The sequence below is a fragment of the Dipteris shenzhenensis genome, chromosome 19 (assembly GCF_047967505.1).
Source record: "Dipteris shenzhenensis isolate YYH24624 ecotype China chromosome 19, Dip_SZ_1.0, whole genome shotgun sequence".
Taxonomy (NCBI): Eukaryota; Viridiplantae; Streptophyta; class Polypodiopsida; order Gleicheniales; family Dipteridaceae; genus Dipteris; species Dipteris shenzhenensis.
In genome coordinates, this window is record NC_141614.1 from 14,206,477 (window position 1) to 14,231,426 (window position 24,950).

The following is a 24,950-nucleotide window of genomic DNA, read 5'->3' on the forward strand; positions in this document are numbered from 1 at the left end:
ACTTTCTTGATTACTTTTCTTGAATTATAGCCCTTGAAGTAATTAAAATTGCTAAGTTTAACGCAGGATTGTACGATTCTTTTCTAGACACTGATAGAATTAAAAGACATTATGACATACATAACTCCCACTGGGTCATCTTGGATCCAGTTTTGCACCTACAAATACATAACTCTTACTGGGTCATCTTGGATCCAGTTTTGCACCTACAAGAACATCAGGCTCTCTCAATTCCTCCAAAGCTCATGGAAGGGTTTGGTAAATTGGACCATTTGGAGCCATCTATTGAAGAAGTCTTACACGCAGCGATGCATCTGCACTAAATATTATTTCTTAGGGTTTTTATGGAACCTCAAGCTGCACAAAGCTAAGCAAAAATCGGATGGCAAAATGAACCCAACATACTTAAGTTTCGTGATACAAATATATGTACATACATCATATCTTACTTAATCTTATATGCATATACTCAATATAGAACAACTAGCATAAGTACTACTGAATATTAATTTCTCCCAAGCAAGTGAAGACAAAATTATTCAACATTCGTTCACATGAGAAATCACAACACTTTGCTGAAGAGAGAGAATTTTGAATCAAAGTAATATTGGTAAAGTGCATTTCATGATTTATATTGATATATTGTACCCATAATTCATTATCTTCTTCCTGAGCACTTACAAGTACAATCCATCGTAATACCAAAGGATGTAACTTCTTAACATCCTTGTCCATACAAAGGACTATTCATGCTTGACAATAACCTTCCAGATTTGATCATCACAACTCTTACAAATCTCTCCCCATATAAGTAACAGTTAATCTCAAGGCAATAGAAGTTCACTTTACCTCGACAAGCTTTGCTAGCTAGCACTCTTAAAACAGAAGGTGGAGGAGATGATGTTCCATCTGTCATAGCTAACTGTAGCAACATTGATAGAAACAAGCAAAAGCAGTGATTGTGAGTAGGCTTGACTATGTGCACATAACCAGTAAACTATTTTGTTAACCCACTAGAATGTGTTACATCAAAACTTTCATCGTCTTTACCTTTGATTTTTAAGAAGCAAAAATACAACCAAATTAGAGCAGTTTCCCAATAAGCACAATAAGGTGAAGCAAAAGAATCACTAGATTTGGAATAAAGTTACAAAAGAGAGGTACGCGGAGACTTGAGGAATCATGCAAACTGCACTTGCATGGACACAAACACTGAAAAGATGAAGTATTCTTGTTTTTCCTTTGTCTGTATGAGAGAGAGAGAGAGAGAGAGAGAGAGAGAGAGAGATTAAGAAAAACACCTGCTGTAAGTATTCTGCTAGATAGTTTTTATCATTTAGACTCTCCCCCAAAATGCGAGGGACCTGCACATAAGTCACATGGCAAGTTAACTGGACTGGCAAGGGAATTACAGGAGTGAGGAAAAGCAGAAATCATGTAGGGCATATACACAATGAGCAAAATACTTTTCACCTCAAATAGAAACTTACAGCAGTAAGTAGTGCAGCAGAATTCGCCTGTTGTGAGCACCCATTTCCGCCAAAAGAGCTAGAAAGCAAGAGAAAGTTCTCAAATATATCCAGCTAACATTTAAAAGTAAAAAACCATTCATGCTACTGCAAACACCCTACTAGCATTTGAAACCAGACATTTCATGCAAAGAGGACCACTCATCATGCTAGCGATCTTTTTTAAGGAACTCTCTACTGAGAGCAAAACCTTGGATCAGTCCCCTCTTAAATTCTGGCATTTCTTTCACGCCTCATTTTTCGATTTCACGGATTGAATGAAACAGAACTAGCTCTATCTCTAGCTAGCTCTAACTAATTCTGGCCCTTTGTCTGACTTAGACCAGAATAACTCCCGAAATAAGAGCAGGAATTGCCAAATGAGGGGGGAAGTGTAAGTCATAGGCTGGCCTTACCACAGTGGCTTGTGAGGGGCTGCACAAGGACAGAAAGGGATTACTCCTTATTGAATTCCCAGCTTAGCAATTAGCTCTGCTCTACAATCCAATTCCATTCAATGAATGGAAGTACAATCATAAGATGAGTGCATGGGGGACAGCCAAGCCATGTATAGAAATTAGGGCAGGTTGTTTTACAACTGTGCATGTGGCATAATTCCCCAAAACTGTCACATGGCATCTCCTAGCAGCCCAAAGTACTAACTATGAAGCCAAATAAAAAAGCTACTAAGCTAACCCCCTTCATTACCGACCGGATCATCGCCATGCAGCAATTGTGATATCCAAAGCCTCCCAATTTACTGCATCAGCTGAGTAGGTCCCTGGGTGGTGCTCCACAATAGATGAAGGCTTCCAAGAGGATTCATCATCCAAAGGGCCCCCTCCATTTGACATAGCATTCCACACAGGATTCCTGAGTAAATGGTCCCTGAAACCAATGATTTTCTGTGGGATGTACTGAATCTATCCTTCCTCATCCATGGGAGGTAATTCCTCAAGTGCTTGTTCAGAAGGTCCAAAGTACTTCAAAAATGAAACATGGAATACCTTGTAGATTCTGGAAGATGGGGACAGCAACGCGTAAGCCACGTCACCAATTCTCTTTTCAACTTTGTAGTGGCAGGAAGAATATCTCAAAGATTTCTGTTTTGACACTTAGACCACCTGGGATAAGTGACTACATTTGGCTGAGTTCTGCTATATCATAATATTAAGCATGCATCCATCACGATGAGCCCATTTGAAGCTATGTATGGCTGCAAAATTCATTTGCCTTCCAAAGTTATTGAAAGGGCAATGATAATCAACAAGCACGGGATGACCTGGCCCACATGACTACTTTGCTGCAGCAATGTAAGGATAATATAATCAAGGCCCAAGCCCGAAGGAAGGTATATGCAGATCAAAACCACAAAGAAGTCGGCTTTGAAGATGGGGACAGGCTCCAACACGTAAGCCATGTCACCAATTCTCTTTTCAACTTTGTAGTGGCTGGAAGAATATCTCAAAGATTTCTGTTTTAACACTTAGACCACCTGGGATAAGTGACTACATTTGGCTGAGTTCTGCTATATCATAATATTAAGCATGCATCCATCACGATGAACCCATTTGAAGCTATGTATGGCTGCAAAGTTTATTTTCCTTCCAAAGTTATTGAAAGGGCAATGATAATCAACAAGCACGGGATGACCTGGCCCACACGACTACTTTGCTGCAGCAATGTAAGGATAATATAATCAAGGCCCAAGCCCGAACGAAGGTATATGCAGATCAAAACCACAAAGAAGTCCGCTTTGAAGAGGGAGATCATGTATCAGACTCCACAAACCAGAAATGCTTCTCTGAAGGGAAACACTAATACTACACTTGCTCATAGGCTAGCTCTTCACTCAGCCTCATATCATCCTTTTACTCAAGCGATCCCTTGGGGTAAACCAACACTCTTTGCGGAGACCACAGGCAAAGACAAACTCTCCTCCACACTCCTTATGATCTCCTCTATGCACCAGCTAGGGCGACATGACATACGGAGGATTCCGCTCCACTCTCCTTTTCTTTTCATTGTTACATCCAGATGTATTTGATTATGTATGATCAGACTTAGGATTCAGCACGGGTGATGATGCTCGTTTCAGTAGCTCCACCCTTACTGTGATTTGTATCAGGTTTTCTTTCAGTCTCATAGACCCATCGGTCTTCCAAAGACTCTAATAAAATTTCTTTCTTTCTTTTCTTTCTACAAAAAATCAAGCTACTTCATCTACGATGAGAATTTGCAATTCTACACACTTGGGAACTACCTTGATGCACAACCTCCTTGCCTTTTTCTACCAAGGTCATGTTTCCCTTGATAGCATGCCCACATAGGCTCAAAACACACTTTGAGATTCCCTATACCATCGGCTAAAACATATTGAAACAAGAGTGAAGAGCATGGCACAAGGAACATTTAATAACTTATTGGGTCACTAATTAATACCTCTACAGCAGGGGTAACAAGAAGAAGTTCCAAATATCTCTTCAGACCAAGCAAAAGGTGCACATTAAATAAAAAATAATCCACATTTCTCATGTCTGAGAACAGAAACTAAGGTGCCTCTTCAACTTTTGCAATACTTTATACAAAACAGTATGCATTACCAAGTGTTGCTATTTGAAATTGATAAGTGCCAGTAGCCTCGTCAAAGTCCTAAAGACTTTCGCAGAATCAAAACTGGGAGCATGTTAATTGTTTGCCCAAGGAGATCAGCAACAATATATATATGTGTACACACACAAGAGTGGGCGAGCTGAGGGAGTACCCAGGGAGAGGTGGATTTGTGCCTTACATGAATACAAGAGATCGTGTTAGAGGAGCATTTCATCTTCATGTGCCCAGCGTACTATGAGATCTGAGGCTGCTATTATTTGTCTCTTCAGAGATAGCTTCGGACCGCTCTCCCACTTCCTTATCCGAATCAGAGATGCTTAGCTGCCTTCATTCATGAGTCAGTTAGGCATCGAGAGAGCTTACTCAGATTACAGAGACAGGGACGGGACACATAGGCAGACTCATCTCAGAGCATCAAAGTTCTTTCAGCTAGATCACACAAACCCTCGTTCCTCGGGTAGTCAGCGAAGTAGTGATCTAGAGCCAGCAACACGACACACCCGATAGAGGGAGAGGACACAAATCATGCTTAGAGGCATCCCTTCAATGTTCAGACCTGGGGCACAACCTACAGGAGTTACTGTGGCCCTTGTCAGACACAGAGCCACAGCCAAAAGGCCACGCCGAACCGCACCCATAGATAGCTGTCAGTAATCTATCTCTGATTTATACTACCACAGCCCCACCAGCCAATGGGTCTACCATGACCAGCTCCAATATCGGGCTAGGCTTGACATTTGGATTTGATGTGACCTAATGATGATGCTGATGAAGAGGATGTTGATGTTAGGACTAAGTATTGAGGTACTATGTAGCATTTAGCATCTAGCATTGGTGATGATGCTCGTTTTAGTAGCTGCACCTTTCATCTTATTGTATCAGGTTTCTTATAATATCATAGACCTATCAGTCTTCTGAAGACTTTAATAAACTTTCTCCCCCCCCTCTCTCTCTCTGCCTCCTCCACCCGCTGCCTCTTCCGACCCTCCGCTCCTGCTGCTCCCCCCCCCCACCTGCAGCCCCTCTGCCCGCTGCCTTCTCTCTCCCGCTTCTGCTCCACCCTCCCTCTCTGCTCACGCTGCCTTGCCATCGCGCCTGATCACGCTGCCTTGCCATCACACCAGCACACTGCATTTCGTCAGCCCTGCTCTATCACGCAGCCCTGCTCTATCGCGCAGCCCTGCTCTATCGCGCAGCCCTGCTCCAAGCTCCCCACTCCATTTCTGCTCCAATCGCTGCTCGGCTGCTGCACATTAGCCCGCCATCTCCCTCTCCGCTTGGCTTTCTGCAGGTCGTAGTGGCCCCAAACACCCACGGGATAGACCTCCCCGCTTGGCTTCCTTCTTCTTGGAGGACCTTTCAACCTTTGACCCCAGCCCTCTACCATAATGAAGGACAAAGGGGGATGAGGATAGGGACTCACTTAGGCGGGAGACCCTTCGGTCCAAATATACATACACGAGGAGATGGGGAAGGGGACCGGTGACAAAGGAAAAACACAAAAGCAACTCAACTTGGAGGACTTCAACAAACGCAGCAACCGGAGTGGATTGACAGTGGACAACACCGCGGCCCAGAAGAAAGGGGCCCACCCGAAGCCCATGCTGCTCACCACAGCCTCGACCACTATGATTACCACCACCACTTTGCCACCATCATCCGCATCCGCCTCATCATCTATGCCACCTCTCCCCTCTCCCTCTCCTGCATCATCATCACAGGCCTCCTCCCCAGTAGCCCCATCACTAGCCCCATCAACCACGGCTCCACAGTACTTCTCCCTCGTATCCCCTCTACCTCTCAATCAGCCACCCTTCATCACATCGTCCGGCCTCGCTACTCCTACACACCACTCCCCCGCCCAGATCACGTTGTCCCCACCCTCAATACAACCTCAGCAGCCCACCATTCCAACCCCTCTCGAGATTCAGTTCCCACCCGAACCAAGATATCTTAGGTCCCCACCAGATGCTTGGGACTCCCTACTGGCTGAAATACACAACATCCGGGCCCGTCAGGCAGATTTGACACATTACGCTCAGGAGCAAGCCCGCTACACCCAAGAGCAAGCCCACATTATACACGAGCAAGGCACCCTTATCCAGGGGCTCAGACACAACATCACACCGCTCCGAGAGGAGCTCGGGACCCTGAGAGCAGCACCTGGAGGGACCCCAGTCACAGACATGGAGGCACATATAGCCACGATACAGTCGGCTATAGCAGAGACGACTAGATGGGTGGACGTGGCGAAACGGAAGCCCGCAAAGGCAACCGTTCAGCCGCCATACAGGAGCAGCAACAGAGGGCTTTGAAGGCCCTCAACATCCGGATACGAGGGATCACATGAGACAGCACCAACACCACCACGACGCCCATGGAGGAGGCGATTGCCTTAGTGACCACCAACATGGGGTTCCCCGACCACGGCATAGAGGGAGCATGGCGTGTTGGGAGAGACCCCAACCGAGAGCAGCCCCTAGTCATCCGCTTCAGAGATTCACATGCTCGACTAGTGACACTCCAACGTCGAGCACTCTACGAGAGCATCCCACCCTGTCCATGGATGAGGATTTGACACCACTACAGATTGAGGAGTGACGAGTTCTTCTCCAGCAGCGGGATGTTGCCCGCAAGGAGGGAAAATGGGCCGTGGTCCGAGATGGTAGGTTGTTGTCCGGCACCCGTCTATGCTCCCTAAGGCCTTGGATCTGCTGCTGGGCCTTGGGCTATGCTAAGATGCAAGCGCGCATCCGCGACTCCATCAGACCTAGCACTAGGTAACGAGACTTGCTCACATCGGCTCCCTGAGAACTGAACCTTTGGGCCCCTTATATAGACTCGGGCCCAATGTGCCAAAAATAGCGGAGACCTCTATCTGGTTCGTACCCTTGCCACTACTCGAGAATCAAGCCTGCCTAGCCCTAAGCGTCCCCAAGCTACTTGAGCTAGTCTTGTGTACCCCAATACACATTAGATACTAATCCAAGCACATGACAGGCAGCCACGAAACGACTCACACAGGGACAGAGTGCTTTGGCCCTACTAGAGAGAGAGTGTTTCCAGGCACATTTTTAGGATCCAGTGAAGAAGGGCTGGCTCTTCGACACTTCAGTGCGGACGACCAACATGCATGCAGCACCCTTCTGGGGAGGTGATCTCCCGAGGACAGATACAAGTGAGTATGGGATTCAAGATGCTTCGGAGTAAGCCCTCAGTCCCACATGAGATAGTACAGGCAGAGTTCACCATGACACCTGTCCAAGTTGATGCCATCTTTCAGACAATGACATTCATTCACAGAGTTTGTAACTTACCTCACCACAGACTGACGAGGCCGACTCTAGAGTCATCCACACGACAACAGAGAACGGGGCAGAGACATGGTATTCACATATATCCACATGGTTTGCTAGGCATGGTATCCGGATGGATAAACTTTCCCCCTTTAAGTATAGCATGGACGCGCCACCTGAGTCGATCCTAAGAGATGAGATCAACCGTATCATACAATTAGATCTCCAGCTCAATAGACCTGGATCTTGGTGGGAAGCTCCCTGAGAGTATCGAAGGAGGGATTCACTATCAGACCCCAGTATCTCGAGGACAGAGGAGTCTCACATGCATTGAGGATTGCCATTGAACAGATGCGGGCTTCGTCCCGTCGACTGAGGATTGAGGCGAGGAGAGCAGCGGGTCTGCATGTTATGCACATTGGGGGAGATTGAGACAAAGGAGCATTTTCTTTGTGCCTGTCCAACCTACTATGAGATCCACGGATGCTACAACTGTCTCTACCTTGAAAGGAGTGGCTTTGATCCACTCTCACAATTGATCCACTTTCATGACCAAGTCTGCATCGGGCTCTATCTAATGGAGATGAGCTCACACAGGGAGACACTACTACGACAGATCAGAAAGTCGCAGGAGGCGACTAGGCCATAGGATATAGAGGCTGACCACCAAGCATAGGATGCATCTCAGGCTTCTATACATTTGAGTCAGCTCTAGGACATGGCTGAGTAGAGGAGCTAGTTGATATGAGGGCAGCCTGGATTAGCAAAGAGAGCCGACACGGTGCCACTAAGAGAGGAACACAGAGACCGCGAGCGAGACAAAGAGTGCCTAGAGCACATTCTGTTGAGGTCTGACCTATCACATCTTTCCTCAGGGAGACCGACACATACGAGGGGTCACTCTAAACATAGCTCAGCAAGTCAGAGATCGTGGAGATCGTGTCCCCCACCATAGCGTGAGACAACTCAACGGACGCAGATCCTATATATCTTGACTGCTCAATGGAGAGCCACCACTGTGCCAGGCTTCAGTTTCCGAGTCCCAACTCTCAAATTGCTTCAGTTTGTATTTAATTTTTGCTTTTGCTTGAGCTCTTGAGCTCAACATAGATTAGTACTTAGCAAGGGCCCTAGCGCGCCCTTTGCTCCAGCCCATAGAGGCTTGTATGAGTCTCCTTTTTTGCACTTTGTCCCATAGGCCCGTGAGGCCTCCAACGAACGTTAATACATCTCTCTCTCTCTCTCTCTCTCTCTCCCTCTCTCTCTCTCTCTCTCTCTCTCTCTCTCTCTCTCAGCCTAGATACATGGAGCCAGATCATGTTCTTGGAGCATTAGCCCTGAGCGCCTGACATGCCTCACTCATGTTGTTACACACTATTTGGCTTTTCTGGCCTGACTTGATATGACGTACTACACTAGTATTTCAGTTTATGTGTTTTCTAGTACTCAATGAGGGCCTTCGCGAGCCCTTTCGCTCCAGCCCACAGTGGCTTGTATGAGTTTACATTGATTCCGCACTTTTGTCCCATAGGCCCGCGAGGCCTCCCACGGACGTTAATCTCTCTCTCTCTCTCTCTCTCTCTCTCACACACACACACACACACACACACACACACACACACACACACACATTTTTTTTTTGGTAAATCCATGATTATATTATCAGCAAAATTTACATGAGGGTCTCAAAAAAGCAGAGAGCCTCAACAGGAAATCAAAAGCAAAGAAAAACTATTTCCAGGCATGACTGAGGAAGATCTCGTGCACACACACACACACACACACTTATAGCTCCAGTATAGCTCTAGGCACAGTTCGTACAGCTCTCCCTCCCTCCTGTACAGCTCGTGCGTGCAACAACAAGCCCCAAATAGACTGCGCTCCAACTCTCCCTTGTTCACACCGCCACCAACAAAAATCTAGCCTCTGTCACTCTGCACTTTAGCTTCCCTTCATTTTTCGGCAACAGGCAAGCCCGTTTAGGCTCCTTTTAGCTCCAATTTTCAACAGGTCCCTTCTTTCAACCCCCACTCCAGATTGCGCTGAACCCCCTAGTGCGATTCGAGCGTTAACTATAGCAAAGGGGGTTCTCCAGTTTACACAGGCCCATATGGAGACCCCTAAGATGAACGCGTTCACTCCCTTGAAGATTTCATACTCAACTATTGCAGGTTTTGCCCAACTCCTAGTCCATACGCAAAGAATGAACCAACCTCCAGATCCACAGGAGCATACTTATTACCTAGAGCTTGAAGTTCAAGAACTCAAGCTCCGCCTTGTAATGGACCGATTTTCCAGGTTCATCTCTAAATCTCTAATTTCCCTCCATCCTACGACTCTATGGCCGATTTACAAGCCCTCCTACAGCTTTGAAGCTGTAGTAAGCGCCCCCGTGACCTCTATGGTGGGTATTGCTTTCCCTATCCTATTCATTTCCTACTCTAGGCTGACCTACCTACGTGTGTAGGACCTATCCTATGTGCCGGTACTACTATTCCTATGAGACAGGAGCCTCCTTCTAGTAGAAGGGGTGGAAGATGGGATGTGACCATACGAGTGGTCACATCTCATTAAATGTGCCCCTTCGATTCTCCCTAAGACCTAGGTTAACCTTTAGAACTTAGGTAATAGGGTTTCTAATTTCCTTGACCCCTCTTCGTACACTTTAATTATTCTAATCCCCTTTTGCCCCTAGGCATTGACCTATAACTTAACATAACCCTTTTTCCTTCCTATCTCACTCAATATGTCTCCAATTTCAGAGCCATCTGAACGAACGTCCTTCTCTTGACTAATCCCATTGATTAGCATACTAATTTGGGTACTACTAGGTACTCATGTCATTATATTCCCTCTTGCTTAATCTTTAGCTGTCCTTAGCTAATAACTAAACAAGGTTTAGTTCCTATCATAAAAAAAGTGTTTGTGAACTACATGCAGAATTAATCACTAGAAATTTTCTAGGGTTCCAGGATAACCCTCATCTCTTTTGTTTGCTATCTTACCACTCACCCTAACGCTTCTAATGCAACCCTAATCCCTTAGGCTCATTTTATCTTATGTGCTCATAATAATCAAAGAAAAGATAAGAATATTTATCTTTGTTAGTGCCCTACGGTTTTCCCTGTTGTCCTTCCTTTGGTGCACCTTCTTCTGCAAAATAAACAAATGGTATAGTCCCAAGTGACCAGCTTGGAACTACTCTTCTATTGGTAAAATTCCTCTTGACATCTTCTAGTAATAAGTTGAGTAATACATTGCCTTCAGTTTCAGTTTACCATGCTGAAACAGATTAACAATTGGGTGGTAAGTCCAATTCTCAATCCATTACAATGTATTTTCCCATCATACTCTCAAAGAGACAATTTGTAACCTCCTTCAAGGATCCAAGTAAAGTGGCCTCCAAATGTGGAAAACCCTCACTTACTCTTGGGTACCCTCAATCTCTTAGTTACTCTTGATACTTTCAAAGTATCCTCTTAATTAACTCTTGGTACTTTTCAAAGTACCCTCTTGCTTAACTCTTGGTACTTTTCAAGTACCCTCTTGCTTAATGGCGCCACTATGAAAAATTTCATGCGGATGTGGAGCTGAACAGTGCAAGGCGCATGCACTCTTCGTGGCCCAGAAGTGCTCCATGATATAAATGTGGGACATCGTGGGGCTTCCAACACAGGGCTTTGTTGCAACTATGCATTGCGTACCTTAAGCTCCTTTAGTCATTTGAGATGCCCTCGAAAGTCCTTCCACAATCCTTTGATTTCTTGCTTGGCTACGCCTCTTCTCATCAAAATCAGCCGATTCTAGACTATCTCGACCTCCAACACTTGATTTCTTAAAGGCCTGGTATGCCGTTACGTGTAGCATCCACCTCAATTTGGACCTCATTTGGTTGCATATCTCAGTGTCGCTGGCTTCATGCTTCTTAGTTCCATCTACAATGATCTCGGTTATGGTCTTGATCTAATTCTTGCCGCTGTATCGTCCCACTTTAGACAAGCTTGAGGGGCAACACTTGAAGAAAAAGTCCATAATATGGAGGGCACGGAAAGCAAGAAGTCATCTAGGAGGTAGTACACAAGTGTAATGTATCTCCACCAACACCACAGCTAGTTTCTAGAGTGCAGAAAATGGTCACCACTCAGGTGAAATCAATGAAGCAAGAGATGATTGCTGATGTAAACACAAAAATGAACAAAGCTCATCTTTACATGGAAGTGAAAGAGTAGGAAGCCATACAAACTAGCAAGGTATTTTGCGCGTGGAAGGTTTACCAGATGGTTGTCCTGGCACAAGGGAATACACAGAAGATAAAATCAATTCCCTTAAGGAGAAGATGCCACAAATTGAATGGGATCCAAGTGTTATTTGAAAATATTCAGCAAAAGGGAACACAGATACAAATCTCTCTCATTGACAAGGCAACAAGGACCAAGATTGTCTGACAAACACACAAGCTGAAGGGCACAAAGATATGGATATCCAAGAAACTCACTCCGACAAGATCTAAGCCAAAAAACTAGGAAAGTGGGTGGTCTATCGTCGTGAAGGACAAGCATTGATTAGAGAATTTAAATCTAAGCCCAAAGACTCTTGTCTTAAACAGATGTAATGAAGGTCACAATATGATATTACTAGAATATAGGTATGTTCAACAATAACTTTGAGTTGCTTCATGCACTCTCTAGGAGATGCCTTTGTGCACTTCCTCTCTCCTCATAGATATTGTCTCATAAGCCCATGAGGCCTTCTGTAAACGTCATCCATACATATATACATACATGTGTGCGTGTGTGTGTTTTGCTCTCGATACAGCATCTCTGTTCACCAAAGATGCACAGGGGACTGAATATTCTTAACATTCAAGTCCATATTGTTGCCCACAGGAGGAAAATGATACTGCAATTCTTGCAGGGTTCTCAGCTCAGCCTTGGGCTGCCATGATACGCCATTTGCTTTCACAACTCACCACTCCTGCTTTTGGATACTGGTAGCTTACATAATGGGATTTTCTTTTGGGTTGTGTTGATGGCAAGATCAAAGGTTGTCCTCTGGTCTCCAATATGTTACTAAATTGGAAGCAAGTCCTCTCGCATCTGGAATGGAATAATCGGGATTCATTGCAGGGAAATTCTCTCAGAGCTGAGAGCATACATTGGTCAAAGGCTTTTTCCATTCCGTTGGCATTGCAGGAGCCTATACAATCATATTTCCTCAGTTTGAAAGGAATTCATTCAGTTGCAGTTGTCATTTATGATGATGGAGCCATCCTTTCTTTTCCTATGGTTGCTGCAAATCTTGGTCTTGGAATGCATTACCGCTGCATGTGGCAAACTATTACTGGTATGCAGCGTATGCTGCAGCCTTTTCAACCAGTTCCACCATTAGAGCTTGAGGACCATCTTCAGGATTGGATTCTTTCTTCACCAGGGACATCTTGCTGTCCTTTGAGGCTGTCACATATTACTGTCTCTTCTTTATATTAAGTACTTCTACCTCCAACATGGGTTTCTCAAAAGGATAATCAGCTTTGGCAAATGAATCGTCCTGCAAAGTGGTGGCCGAAAAGATTGAGAGAGATTTGGCATTCAAAAATTCCCCTTTGATAACGAGTTTTTTTCTGGCGAGTTCAGCTGGGGGTTCTTCCATCTGGGCAACTTTTGGCACGCAGAAATATTGCTCCGGCAGTTTGTCATACATGTTTGGCTCCACAAGAGTCTGTGCCTCATCTTCTTTGGCATTGCCCCCATACTCATGATTTCTTCAGATTCCTTGGGCAGCGTTTGAGAACTCGATTTTCTAATGCTACCTTTGGGAAGTACTTCTAGCTTTTTGCAATTCATCCACCCAGACAGGAGTTTGATTTGTTTTTCACTTCGATTCGTTACTGGGCACTATGGGCTCTATGCAAGGATAGAAATCATAGTCTTTGGTGATCCTACATTTTCCACACTCTCTTTTTTTAGGCATTCTTTGCAGCAATCTCTCTTTGATTGACTGCAAACTCATTAATTAGAACATGATGTATACTTGTCATAAAGTAAGATTTCTGTTGATGTAATTTGGCATATCTCCCTCTTTGAGATAACCAGCCTGTAATATAAAGCATCAAAATTTTCACCCAAAAAAAAAAAAAGAGGGGTGTGTGCAGCCTGTCCCCCCTCTATTTACCACTCTTCCTCTGTTAGATTGGAAGTTTGAGGTGTATGTTTGTTGGAATATGAAGCCAAAGTGAGTCAAAAATGAGTGTACTAGGTGTCTAGGGGGTGCTTAATAGTCTAGTGAGTCCTAGACATGCCACGTGTCATATTGGGAGTCTAGTGTCACACTATATAGTGTTGTATTTGTCTTAAGTCTTTTGATATCAGTCAACATCAAGCTATCTACATGTGAGTATTTCGGTTATCATTGCCTAGCATTTGTTCTTTCATTTTCCTTTCCATTTTGCCTTTCATTATGCTTTCCACATTTCCATTCCGTTCCTAGCTAGCTACTATATCTCTTCATATGGTATCAGAGCCATATTCCTAGCTCTGCTCTCTCTTTCCCTTTCCCTTCCAAGAGGTTGAGGTGAGGGAGGCCAATGAAGCTACTCTAACTCCTCCTCTTGGAAGGCTGCCCTCTTCTTTCCTTCCTTGAGCTCTCTTCTCCATGCCATGATCTGCCACCTCTCTTCTCCTTCCTTCAGCTACATCTTTCTGTCACCTGCAGATGATGTGACGCTTCTATCTAGAGCTAGAAGCAAAATCATGGCTTTGTGTCTTCAACAAAGTTGTAGAGGACCTTGAGTACATTTGCTCCTTCTGCCCAACATTCTCTTGGAGCTGCTGCCCACAAGTTTGTGTCCGCATTTTGCCCGTCATTCTCTTGGAGTTGCTATCCATGTTGCCGTTATCTTCTCTGCCCGTCACTTGATGTGAGCTCTTGACATTACATTGCGGTGACTCCTTCACGTGACTACTACAAACTTTGGTGAAGACTTCCCGAGCTAAATGTGAGTTCTCCGATACTACTTCGACACACTCCACTATAATGATCTCTCTGATTAGTGTATTACATCAAGCTTGATGTAGACCACTCTACATCAACAAGCGACTTCTTCAACATTGCTTATTTGATCGGTGCCTGAGGTACTTCGCATTGATTGACTTTCCGATTGGTCGTGGTACCTAAGGCTTCTACTTCCACATTGGTGACTCTCCTTCTTGCATTTTGAGAGTCATCATGTAATTGCTCCATGTAGCTACCCATGGACTTCACCGACCCATATTTTGGGGCATTCCTGCCTAGCGCTTCATTGACATCCTCATCGACTCGCAGGGATGTGCACACATGTGCATTAGCTACTTGGAGGACATCTCTTTAACAAAGAGATATTTTTATTTATTACTACACGCTTGATGTATTTCGGGGTCCTCTGCCCTGGGTAGTCCCCCTAAAATGATAAGTATTGAGTGTTTGATTTTCATTGAGTCTAAAGGTCCTCTGCCTTGGATAGTCCTCCTAAAAAGAAGTATTGGTTTTCCTATTTTTTTGGTGTGTGGCTTCCTAACATGTCTTGTTATGAAGCCAAGGGGGGATGTACTGTGGGAGCCATATATATTGGCTTTGATAGGTCTATTTGTTTATCAGCCTGGCTTGAGAGTTCCAAGATGTTGGTGCATTGGTCTCCTAGACCTCTGAGTTGGTCATGCATCCATGCATGATGAGCCTCTCAGCCATGCTAGATGAGATTTCTATGTTATGCTCACTAGCCTCTGAGCCATGCTCACTTGCCTCTGAGATTGTGTGGGAACCATGTCTAGTTCTAGACCGTCATGCACAGTTCTGATGACCGTCATTGTCATGTTTTGTTCTTGGTTCCATTCCAGTAGTCTCTCACCTTGCCTTCATGAGGGGGTGTTAAAATATGAAGCCAAAGTGAGTAAAAAATGAGTGTACTAGGTGTCTAGGGGGTGTTTTATAGTCTAGTGAGTCCTAGACATGCCACGTGTCATATTGGGAGTTATTCCATATACACTATGGCTTTCTAGAGTCTAGTGTCACACTATATAGTGTTGTATTTGTCTTGAGTCTTTTGATATCAATTAACATCAAGCTATCTACATGTGAGTATTTTGGTTATCATTGCCTAGCATTTGTTCTTTCATTTTCCTTTCCATTTTACCTTTCATTATGCTTTCCACATTTCCATTCCGTTCCTAGCTAGCTACTAGATCTCTTCAATGTTTGTGTGTGTGAGGAAGTTTTTCTTGGGTTTACATCATAGGCTTGTTTTTTTTTTTCCCAAAAAAATTACTTCATTAAGTATGAATGAAAGCTGCAGGAGCAAGCTCAAATGCAGGAGTACATCATGACATGCATGAAAGAAAACCCAGCTCAAAAAGAGCTAACAAAAATCCAAGGTGGAGGCTGAAAATGCTACCTCAACCCTGAAAAAGTCTCAGAGAGGAACGGAGATCCTCTCCAAACTCTGGAAATGGTATCTCTCCTGGCTGTATCTGCTCTGGAGGATCCCTGCATGCTTGCCCAGATGGCCATCAGTGTGTGTATAGTATCAGTCCATATACTAGCGGGACGGGTGAACCTGTGAACCCTCCATCGCCTCCGTACATCTGGCCCTCCAAGTATGCCAAGCTGCAATGCTAGCCAGAATCTCCCAAGATGTGTCCACCGAGGCATAAGCAGCTCTGAAAGGAGTGAAAGGAACATCTTGGAGAGAGCATGACTCCACAAAGTGTCGTCGTATAATGAAGAATGAGTCTGAGTCTTGTCCCTCTAAAAACACCTAAGGTCCAGTAAGAGATAACCATGCCACTTGTTTGGCATACGCTTTGTGATATGTTGCAACCTTTTTTGCCAATCCCTCGTTGTTTACTTCTCTTCCACTTTTGGATTGGAAGTTTGATAGGGCAGTCCCAAGCTATTCTTCATTTTCATTTGCCAATCTTTCTGCTAAGAAACCTTATCATCTTTTATTACTGCAGCCATGGATTCAAGTGCATGCAAGTCGTTTATGGATTCTCAATAAGCCCCTTGCTTGGTGGAAGGGACCAAGCAAGGGTTGTCTTTGGCAAATCTGGGGCAGTAAGCTTCCTCTCAAGCAACGTGTTTTCTTATGGCAATCTTTGGTGGGGGCTTTATTGCTTGGATCTTTATTGACTGTCAGGTGTATAGCCTCCTCGGCATGCCTTGTATGTTCCCATCCTAGGGAGTCTGTGCAGCATCTTTTCTGGACTTGTCCTACCGCTCGCGATTTTCTTCCCATGCTGAGGTGCTGGCCTTCGTGTTTGTTTTCCTGGGATGGGGCCTTTGGCAAGCAGTTTTGTTTATTTGGCAGATATGCCTCTAGGCCAGATTATGACCAGTTCTTCTGTTGGTGCCATTACTCAGCTTTGTGGTCGTTATATCATGCTCCTAACATGTGACTGTACAAGCACTTTTGGTTGGCTATTTATCATTTCTTCCTTGCACCAATCTCTCCAAGATCCGCATTCTCTTGCATATCTTCCTTTGGCCCAATTAGAAGTCTTTTACAACTATTTTTAGCTTTGAGTAGTAGCTGTCTCATTTTTAGACAGCTATGAATGTATATTTTTCCTAATAAATACTGCTGCTTACCTTCTTCTTTTTTAAGTGTGTATGTCCACGCACGCAGGTGCATGCTCTCTTCAGGATGCTCATTTCCTTGGGCCCAATTGTTAAGTCTTTTATTACTGTTTTTAGTTTTGAGTAGTTGCTGTTCCACTTAAGTGGAACAGCTATGAATGTACTTAATGTGAAGTTTCTTTTAAAAAATGTGTGTGTGTGTGTGTGGAACATGCCCGAGCGTAACAGAGATGCGTCATCTACCTGTTCAAAAGATAGATTACTCAGTTTTCTTGTCTTATGATGAGATATTCTGAGATTGTATTTGCATGTCACTTCTTAGGGGACTGCTTTATTACAGTCGATGAAAAGGCTGAAAACCATAAACTCCATCACGCATAACAGGGACTAGGTACTATGACATCCCCACCGATGTCATCAGTGCCTGGCATATGAAGAAGAACCATATCTAAGGAGATTAGTTTATGTTCAAGAAACGACGCTTAAACAAAATAAGGGTAGATCTCTAAGTGTCAAATCCCACGATCACTGGTTTGGGAGCATAAAAGGAGGTCAGTAGACTTATTACACGTAACAATCAAGAAACCTTTTGTAGCCATCATAAATGTCATGCAAATATGCTCAGCTACCCCCATTTTGTGATTTGTATCTCAAAAACTTCACCATACATTAGCACTTGCAAAAAACGAAGGAGAAGACAAAGAAAGCTCAAGGGACTCATATAGGCAAGTCCCCTAAAACCACAACCAAGCCCACTCAGCTCTACAATTTTCATGAATTAAGACTAAAGACAAAGAATGCCAACCTTCTATCAAAACATGCCTTTCCTTTGCAAACAACTTTGAAGCGCCATCCCCAATCTTCAATCTGTGACCGGTAAGTATGAAGGAGTTGCTGATCTTGCACTGTGACGCTCTGTAAAATGCATTTCACTCATTAGCTTGACACTCTGTAGATCCTGATGATCTAAACCATGGCTTAAGAGACTATGTTACAAGGTGACAAACATTTCCATGAAAACAGGTATCTTTGTGTTAATAAAGTACAGACCAGCTCCTGTGGGTAGTCCAAAAAAGTACTTGATTGCTTCTTGTTTTCCACAAGAACCTGCAGATATTTAGGGATACACTTGTTTGAGGGCAGCCAGAACAAACTAGAGTTTCTGGAGTTTGATGTGAAAAGCATAACTGCCACCTCTGAAGCATCCTACCTCTTTACGAAGCTGTTCCAATCGTATTCTTTCATCAGCTGCATGCTGTATTCATAAAATTGAAAGTATATTTAACAAATGTTTACTCAAAGATGTCATTCGCAAACAAAAATGAGAACCCTTTCCAAAACAAATCTTCATGAGACTAGTATGTCTATATTAGAGATAGCCAATTTCTGGAGAGCAAACATCCTAGGTAAAAACCTGATCAACCACCACTAAAATGTCTTGAGCCACAATCGCAATAAGCTTCTTTCCCAGCTGCTGAAGAACCCGTGCTTTCTGCAGCTTTTCTTTTGAAATAGATTCAGGTAGCAGGTACTTATTAGTTGGTCCCAAAAATCCTGATGAAAGATCCAATACCTCTCTTTCGTTCTGTCTCATGCAAGGGTTTCTCCAATCCTTCAAAACAGAACTACAAACACAGCTTGTAACAATTCTATGCCTATTGATTCCTTGTGCTTTTGAAGACGACATACAACATGCATACCATGAAAATACACCCTTGAGGTAACCGAGTTTTCAACACAAATTCAAATCTTTAAAAGAAATAATCAAGCATCGTTTTTTTTTAAATGTTTTACTTCACATATCAAGCACCATTCTGACCTTGTATAAATCTATCGCAGTCAGGGCAACTTGATTGTCATCTGTTGGATGTTCTCTCCACTTGGATTTGTTGATGTCACAACCTAAGTACACATAGATTGACAAGAATTGAAATCAGCATCAGCCTCCTGTAAGATAGTTATCAAAGAATATGAAATTAATGTCAAACTTTACAGCCAAAGTTTAATATGTCCAAAATCCAAACTTTTTTGTACTTGAGTCTTCCAGAGAACTAGAAAGACATTTTCTATCCACAGGAAGCAGGTCTTTAAGCTCCTCCTGGTGGGTCATGGGTGCCTCCTGAAAAGTTCTAAACAAGTATTTGCTGTCAGCTGCTTGATCTTCAGTCAGACATGCTAGAAAATTTTAACCGCAGGACTCATGTTATTGATTTAATTACAGACCTCTTCTGGATTACAAGATCACACCCCAGAGCTCCAGAAGAACTTTGTTGGTGGTCTTTGCCAGGAGTTGCAAGGGACCCTTCCTTGTCAACTGCCTCTGGACATGCTGAGATAAAAAATCATAAGTTAGATTTTGTTGTTGCATTCAAAAACGACGTGAAAAAGGCAAAAATTATTGCTGCTGATGAGTATTGAAAGCCTGATTCCTTCTTATTCGTCCCACCTTTCTGTGAATTCTTTCGTTCTTCACTCATTCTGAAGCAACTTGGGGTCGAAGCAACGTACGGAGCAAACTTTTTCAAAGGTCTGTAGAAAGGAGGACAAGAAAGGCTCCTCTGCAGTTTATTTTTGGAAAGTTCCTGAGGAGTTTTCATGCTTGGAATGTGCTTCCAAGGCGGACCTCTTATACAAGTGTTTTCATCTTCTTCTAAATCAATTTTAAGATAAGATTTCACAAATGTTGACCTTGAATTGAAAAGATCCACATCCTTGCACTGAGTTTGCAAAGTAGGATCGCTACAAGGAAACTGATGCAGGCTGTGTCTGCTATTTAGAGATGCCCTATATTTGGTATCAAAGTTATATCCATCAAGTTCACCTAGCTTTCTTCTAAATCCTTCATCATCGCTGCCACTTGGGGAGCAGATAGGAAGGTCCCACTGGGGCGTTTCGCTCCAACACATCCAATCAGAAATCCTATTCTCAGAGCTGCCAGAACTTCCAAAAATATCCAGTATATCTGTTCTTTCTCCAACATCCAGGTTACTGACAGTTTGTCTTTCTGAATGGCACAGAAAATCGTCATTGTGACTTGGCTTAAGATTAAGGTCATATAGACATCTCCGAACATTGTGACTTGGGACTAAGTTAGTCTTTCTGAAAGGTGAAGGAGTTTGCGCACATTCTATTGATGCAAATCCATCTCCATCAAAGTCCACCAATGATCTAGATTTGGCAGTTGGTAATTGGTTTGATAGCCTATCCCAGAATATATCTTCAGTTGTATGTAAAGTGGATCTGTGAGAATGCAATGGTGAAGATTTGATACTTGCTCTTGAGAAGACTGATGATGATAGGTTATCTTCCAGTTGCAGTTCTTCAACCTCATATGGTTTTTTGCAGTCAAGGATGCCCTCAAACAATCTGTTATGGCTCCGTTCAAACGGGGTGACAAAACCGTCCTTCGCTGTGTCCCAAGTCACCTCATGGTCATCATTATGCTTCCAAAGATTATCATCTTGTATCTTGAGCTTCTCTGTAGGCCTTGACAAAATTGTGGAGCGAGTTACATGCCTGGTTTCCTTTTGCATGCAATGTTGCATATCCCAAGCTGACGTTGGAAGCTCATTAGAACTATCAGCATGAAAGGTTGAACTGTAATCCCTTTTTTTGCGGGCAGACCTAGATCGTTTGAGTGTGTTTACGAATGGTTCTTGCACTTGAGCACCACTGTCCAAATCAGAATCTTGCACCCTGTGGTCCGCGAAATAAGCATGATTTATGCAAGCTTTTGATCCGTCAGTTTTACACCTTGGGTGATATGTTGGATCAGTAAGCTGCCATGGCTTTCGCTTCCGAGAGAATGACTTGCTGGAAGTACCTGCTCTTTCTTCTGACAGGTCTTCTCTTTGTCCTGATCATGCATGACATAGTCAGACTTTAACCATACAACTAAAAGCCCGTGGCCACTAATGATCGATCAATCTCCAATGATGGTAGATACCTTCAGATAAATTCCTTGTCGATCTCCTCCAGACAGTTTCTAGAGCCTCTTTCATAAAAGAAAGCACAGGACCCCAGTCCTACAAAAAGTGCAAATCGATTACTTTCAAATCAATCAGATATGAATGTGACATTACAGGTAAGATGCATGTATTAAACACCACAACATAGACATTCATACAGCCCCTTAAACACCACATTCATAGACATTCATACATACTCCATAACATGGCATGTCTTACATCATATGGGTTTTGCTCATATTCCAAGCCAAAAAAGATAGCTAGAGAAACCTTAGTTTAGCTGCTCTGAGAAAAGCTTATTTTAAAGTTTACAATCGATCTAGCAAAAATCCCTAAAATCAAAACTAAGAGTTAGGAATTATACCGTATTTACAATACCCAATTCAGAGTATTTCCCTCAAGATTGTTCTGAATATTTACTGCATGTTGGACCTCTATATAAAGCAAGCAACATATTCCAAAACAAAGGAAGGAACCAGCTCTAGTAAAGATAGAATAAGATCTGAAAGAGAGAAAGAAAAACAACCGGCTTAAGTCAAAACAGAGCGACGTCTGAATGTTCACGTAACTGAATGATGCAAGAAGACAACGCCATTAGCCACTAACACTATATTGCTACAGATGAAATGAAATGAACGCATCTTATAAAACAGCCATAATGAGAATCCTCAGTGGTGGAGAGTGTTGCAATCCGTGATGGAACTAGCACTCCCTGCTCCCTGCCCGCGACCTCTTCATCCTGCCCACCCTTTCCGCCTGCGCCTTCCTTCCCACCATAGCCCATTTGGGCTGTTCCTCATCCCGTCCAGGGTGTTCCACTGCCCGTTTTGGGCTCTTGCCAGCTGTTTTGGGCTGGCCTGACTGTCTTCCGCCCCACCCCTTGTCCACCAGCCCATGTGCTAACCTTAGCTCACATTAGGCTCAAGCAAGGCCTAGACCAGGCCTTTGCTTGCCTAGCTCCATGTCAGGGCGTGCACGGCCTTTCATGCCCCTCCACAGGGCCTTTCCAGCCCCATTTCCACTCGGGGACCCCCCCCCCCCCCACCCTGGGCAGTTCGCTCACCTTTCGGCCCCAGCCCTTCACCACTATCCAAGCTGCTCATTGGCAGTTGGTGTGTCCAGTGGCTGTAGTTCTCAAGCCCTCCCTTTTGACAGTCAGGGAGGTCTTTTGGGGGTGCCTATAAGCTGCCCCTCCGCCCTCTATTTTTTTTAAATTAATAGAGAAAAGGAACTTCTATTAATGCTTGAAATAAACCACCATACAAATCAGCAAGACCAAAAGGTGCTGACCATGGGAAATAAAGCAAAAACTGGTTGTCAAAAAGGGAAAACCAGCCTGCTTCCTGAGAAACCAGCACATTGCCTAGGGAATCTCTAAAACAAGGGTTAACAACCAAGGTGGCAAACTATACAACCAATGATACCTCTTGCAGTGAGAATGTAAAAAATGCCTGCAGAAATGCTCCTGCCTTTCGGCGTTCTCTCTCAAACCAAGAGTCCCTCGCTCCCAAATGGCGCGCAAAGTGTGGATGAGATCCTACTAGATAGCGACAAGGGTGGCTGTCGGAGGAACGTGCCGGCCTCCCATCACCAAGCTGCAATGGGCGACTCAGATGTTCCAGGCAGTGATGCTGGAAACTATCTCCCAAACTCTGTCCTCTGACGAAGGTACAGGGCAAGCGCGGCTAGGAGGCACCGCATCATTTGCCTCAATCCTCATCACATGATGACCCTGTATCTGATAGGCTAGGGAGGCAGGATCAATCGAGAAAGCATACCCCCCTCCATGACCCACGCAACCATCCCCAAGTGAAGTCTCACTACATCCACCGAGTGCTAGCCACGATCCTCAGAAATGCTGACCAAATCCTCTGCGATGTTGGGCATCCTGAAAGGCAGTGGGGTATCGTCTCTCTCACTCTGTCCATGTCGTAGTCGCAACTGCCATCCACCCGCATCTGCTCGCCAACGGGTACGCCCCCATGAGGGACCATCCGCAAGAAATATGAAACCTTTTGTGGTCTCAGACTGGTCCAAAGATGCGACCAGAAGTGAGAAAGAACCTCATAGGAGACCTCTTGCTCAATGGGTCCATGCTACCACCTCGATCTGCAGGTGGCGGCCAATGCGAGTCGTATATGAGAAAAAGGGCACCTCCTCCACTCTGTCTGTGTGCCCTACTTGGGCAGGATCCCACTCAATGTCTCGGAGAGGACCCTTCCACTACTAGAGTCGCCAACATGCTCCCTCTCAGTCTAAAAGGACCATCTCCGGGTCAATAGTCCATGCCGGACCCTTTCCCATGCAAGCCCATCCAAAAAATCCTCCTCCCAACGGTCTCTCTCTGTCTCAACTAGCAAGACGCCCCACATCCCCACCTTGTAGTATCTGTACGACAGTAGAAACCCATGACTACTGGAGGAACTACACCCTAGGGGGCACTCCGGTCCTCGAAAATTGACCAGACCAATGATATGGGGTCCACATGGTGCTCAATCCCTCCCACCAGGGTTGAGAATTGCTGCGTCTATCTCTACCACCCGAGTCCTGTCCCCCTCATATGTGAAAGAGCCTGCTCTCTGTCCTCCTCGTCCGAAGGAAGTTGCCTCCAGGTCCCAAAAGCCCTCACTGGGCCACTATCCCACTCTGCCTAGTGTATATGTGTCCACCTGCTGCCCAAGCATGTGTTCGTCCAAATCCTAGACCTCACGATTCCATATGATCAGCTACCAGTCGATCTCCTCTCGGCAATTGGGACTGGCCCGAATAAGTCCTCCTAACAAGCCCTTCCAAGGCTCCTCATCAAGGGGAGCCCTTCCCTGTGAGGGGGGGCCTCCGAGAAAATCCATCTATGGGATTATTGCCACTGACCACCTGTGCAAGGGGTGTTCCTGAGAAGCCCTCTTTGAAGCAAGAGCTTCGGCTCAAAGCCTAGAGTAAGACCATGTACCACCATAATCATTGTCTAGCCACGCCACCTTGCCTCTTAGTGTTTCGGGTGCCATCCGATCTTGGCCAGAGGAAATTGTGCACCAAGCGCCTAAGCTGTCCCATGCAACCACTGTGGAAGCACCAACATGAGGCTATGTACCAAACGGTGGCAACTAGGACCTAGTCCCTAGGGCCCTGCCTGCTAAAGAGAGTTCGACCGAGATCCAATATAGAAGCTTGCACTGCATGCTCTCTAGGACCGGGGCAATCTGTTGCTCTGTTGAAATGTCCAAGCCCACCTGAAATCCAAGTTATCTCACTATATGTCCTCGTGGAATCCACCTTAAATCTAGGGCTGCCCCCCAAACTCGAACCTCCTGGACCTCCTCAGTTGTTGTTCTAAGAAAACCTACTAAGTGGTCCAGTTGATTCTGACCCTAGGAGCTGCACAACAAACCTGGCTAAAGCCTCCTTGACCACCTCAAGGCTCGTCGCGCAGAGCCCTCCACTCAGAGTGCCATGTCGTCTGTGACTTTGAGGTTAGCAGCTCCTTTCATGTCTGATCGGGAGCCGCATCCCTTTAAGTCCCCCGGCCAGAGAGCACAATGCCTTTGATATAAAGAGAAAAAGAAAGGGGGCGAGAGGGAAGCCCTGTCGAGTTGAACAAGAAAGAGAAAAGCCCTCACCCGTATGACCCCTATAAGCATTTGACTAGAACTCCGTCCATATAGGGACAAGACCCCTTTGATCAACCTGTCTGAGAAACCTAAGCATTGCATGGTTCTAGGAAAGACCACTCTACCCTGTCATAGGCCTTCTCAAAATCCAAGAGAAGGACAGCAAGAGGCTGAGGCTCCTCTTGGGCCCAATCCAAAGCCTCCAAAAAAGGTGAAGATATTAACCAGGATACTACATTCCTGGACGAAACCTGTCTGGGTGTTGTAAATGATGTCAACTACATGGGGCCGCAAACACAAACTCAAGACCTTGGCTAGGATCTTGAAAGCAATATCCAACAAAGTCAT

The 24,950-nt window shown here is 44.7% G+C and overlaps 1 protein-coding gene across 2 annotated transcripts in view; it reads right to left on the reverse strand.

The window, feature by feature from the left end:
- Positions 1 to 24,950, reverse strand: part of MLH3 (MUTL protein homolog 3) — a 112,240-nt gene that overhangs the window by 11,537 nt on the left and 75,753 nt on the right. For both annotated transcript variants that reach the window (XM_087390780.1, XM_087390781.1), the window contains exons 12-23: positions 20,973 to 21,051; positions 19,473 to 20,882; positions 19,250 to 19,355; positions 19,061 to 19,155; positions 18,846 to 18,928; positions 18,441 to 18,638; positions 18,237 to 18,281; positions 18,077 to 18,133; positions 17,832 to 17,941; positions 1,491 to 1,548; positions 1,302 to 1,364; positions 850 to 922 (exon numbers count right to left, since the gene is read on the reverse strand). In XM_087390780.1, coding sequence (XP_087246906.1) covers positions 850 to 922; positions 1,302 to 1,364; positions 1,491 to 1,548; positions 17,832 to 17,941; positions 18,077 to 18,133; positions 18,237 to 18,281; positions 18,441 to 18,638; positions 18,846 to 18,928; positions 19,061 to 19,155; positions 19,250 to 19,355; positions 19,473 to 20,882; positions 20,973 to 21,051 — 2,377 coding nt within the window. The remainder of the gene's footprint in view (positions 1 to 849; positions 923 to 1,301; positions 1,365 to 1,490; positions 1,549 to 17,831; positions 17,942 to 18,076; positions 18,134 to 18,236; positions 18,282 to 18,440; positions 18,639 to 18,845; positions 18,929 to 19,060; positions 19,156 to 19,249; positions 19,356 to 19,472; positions 20,883 to 20,972; positions 21,052 to 24,950) is intronic.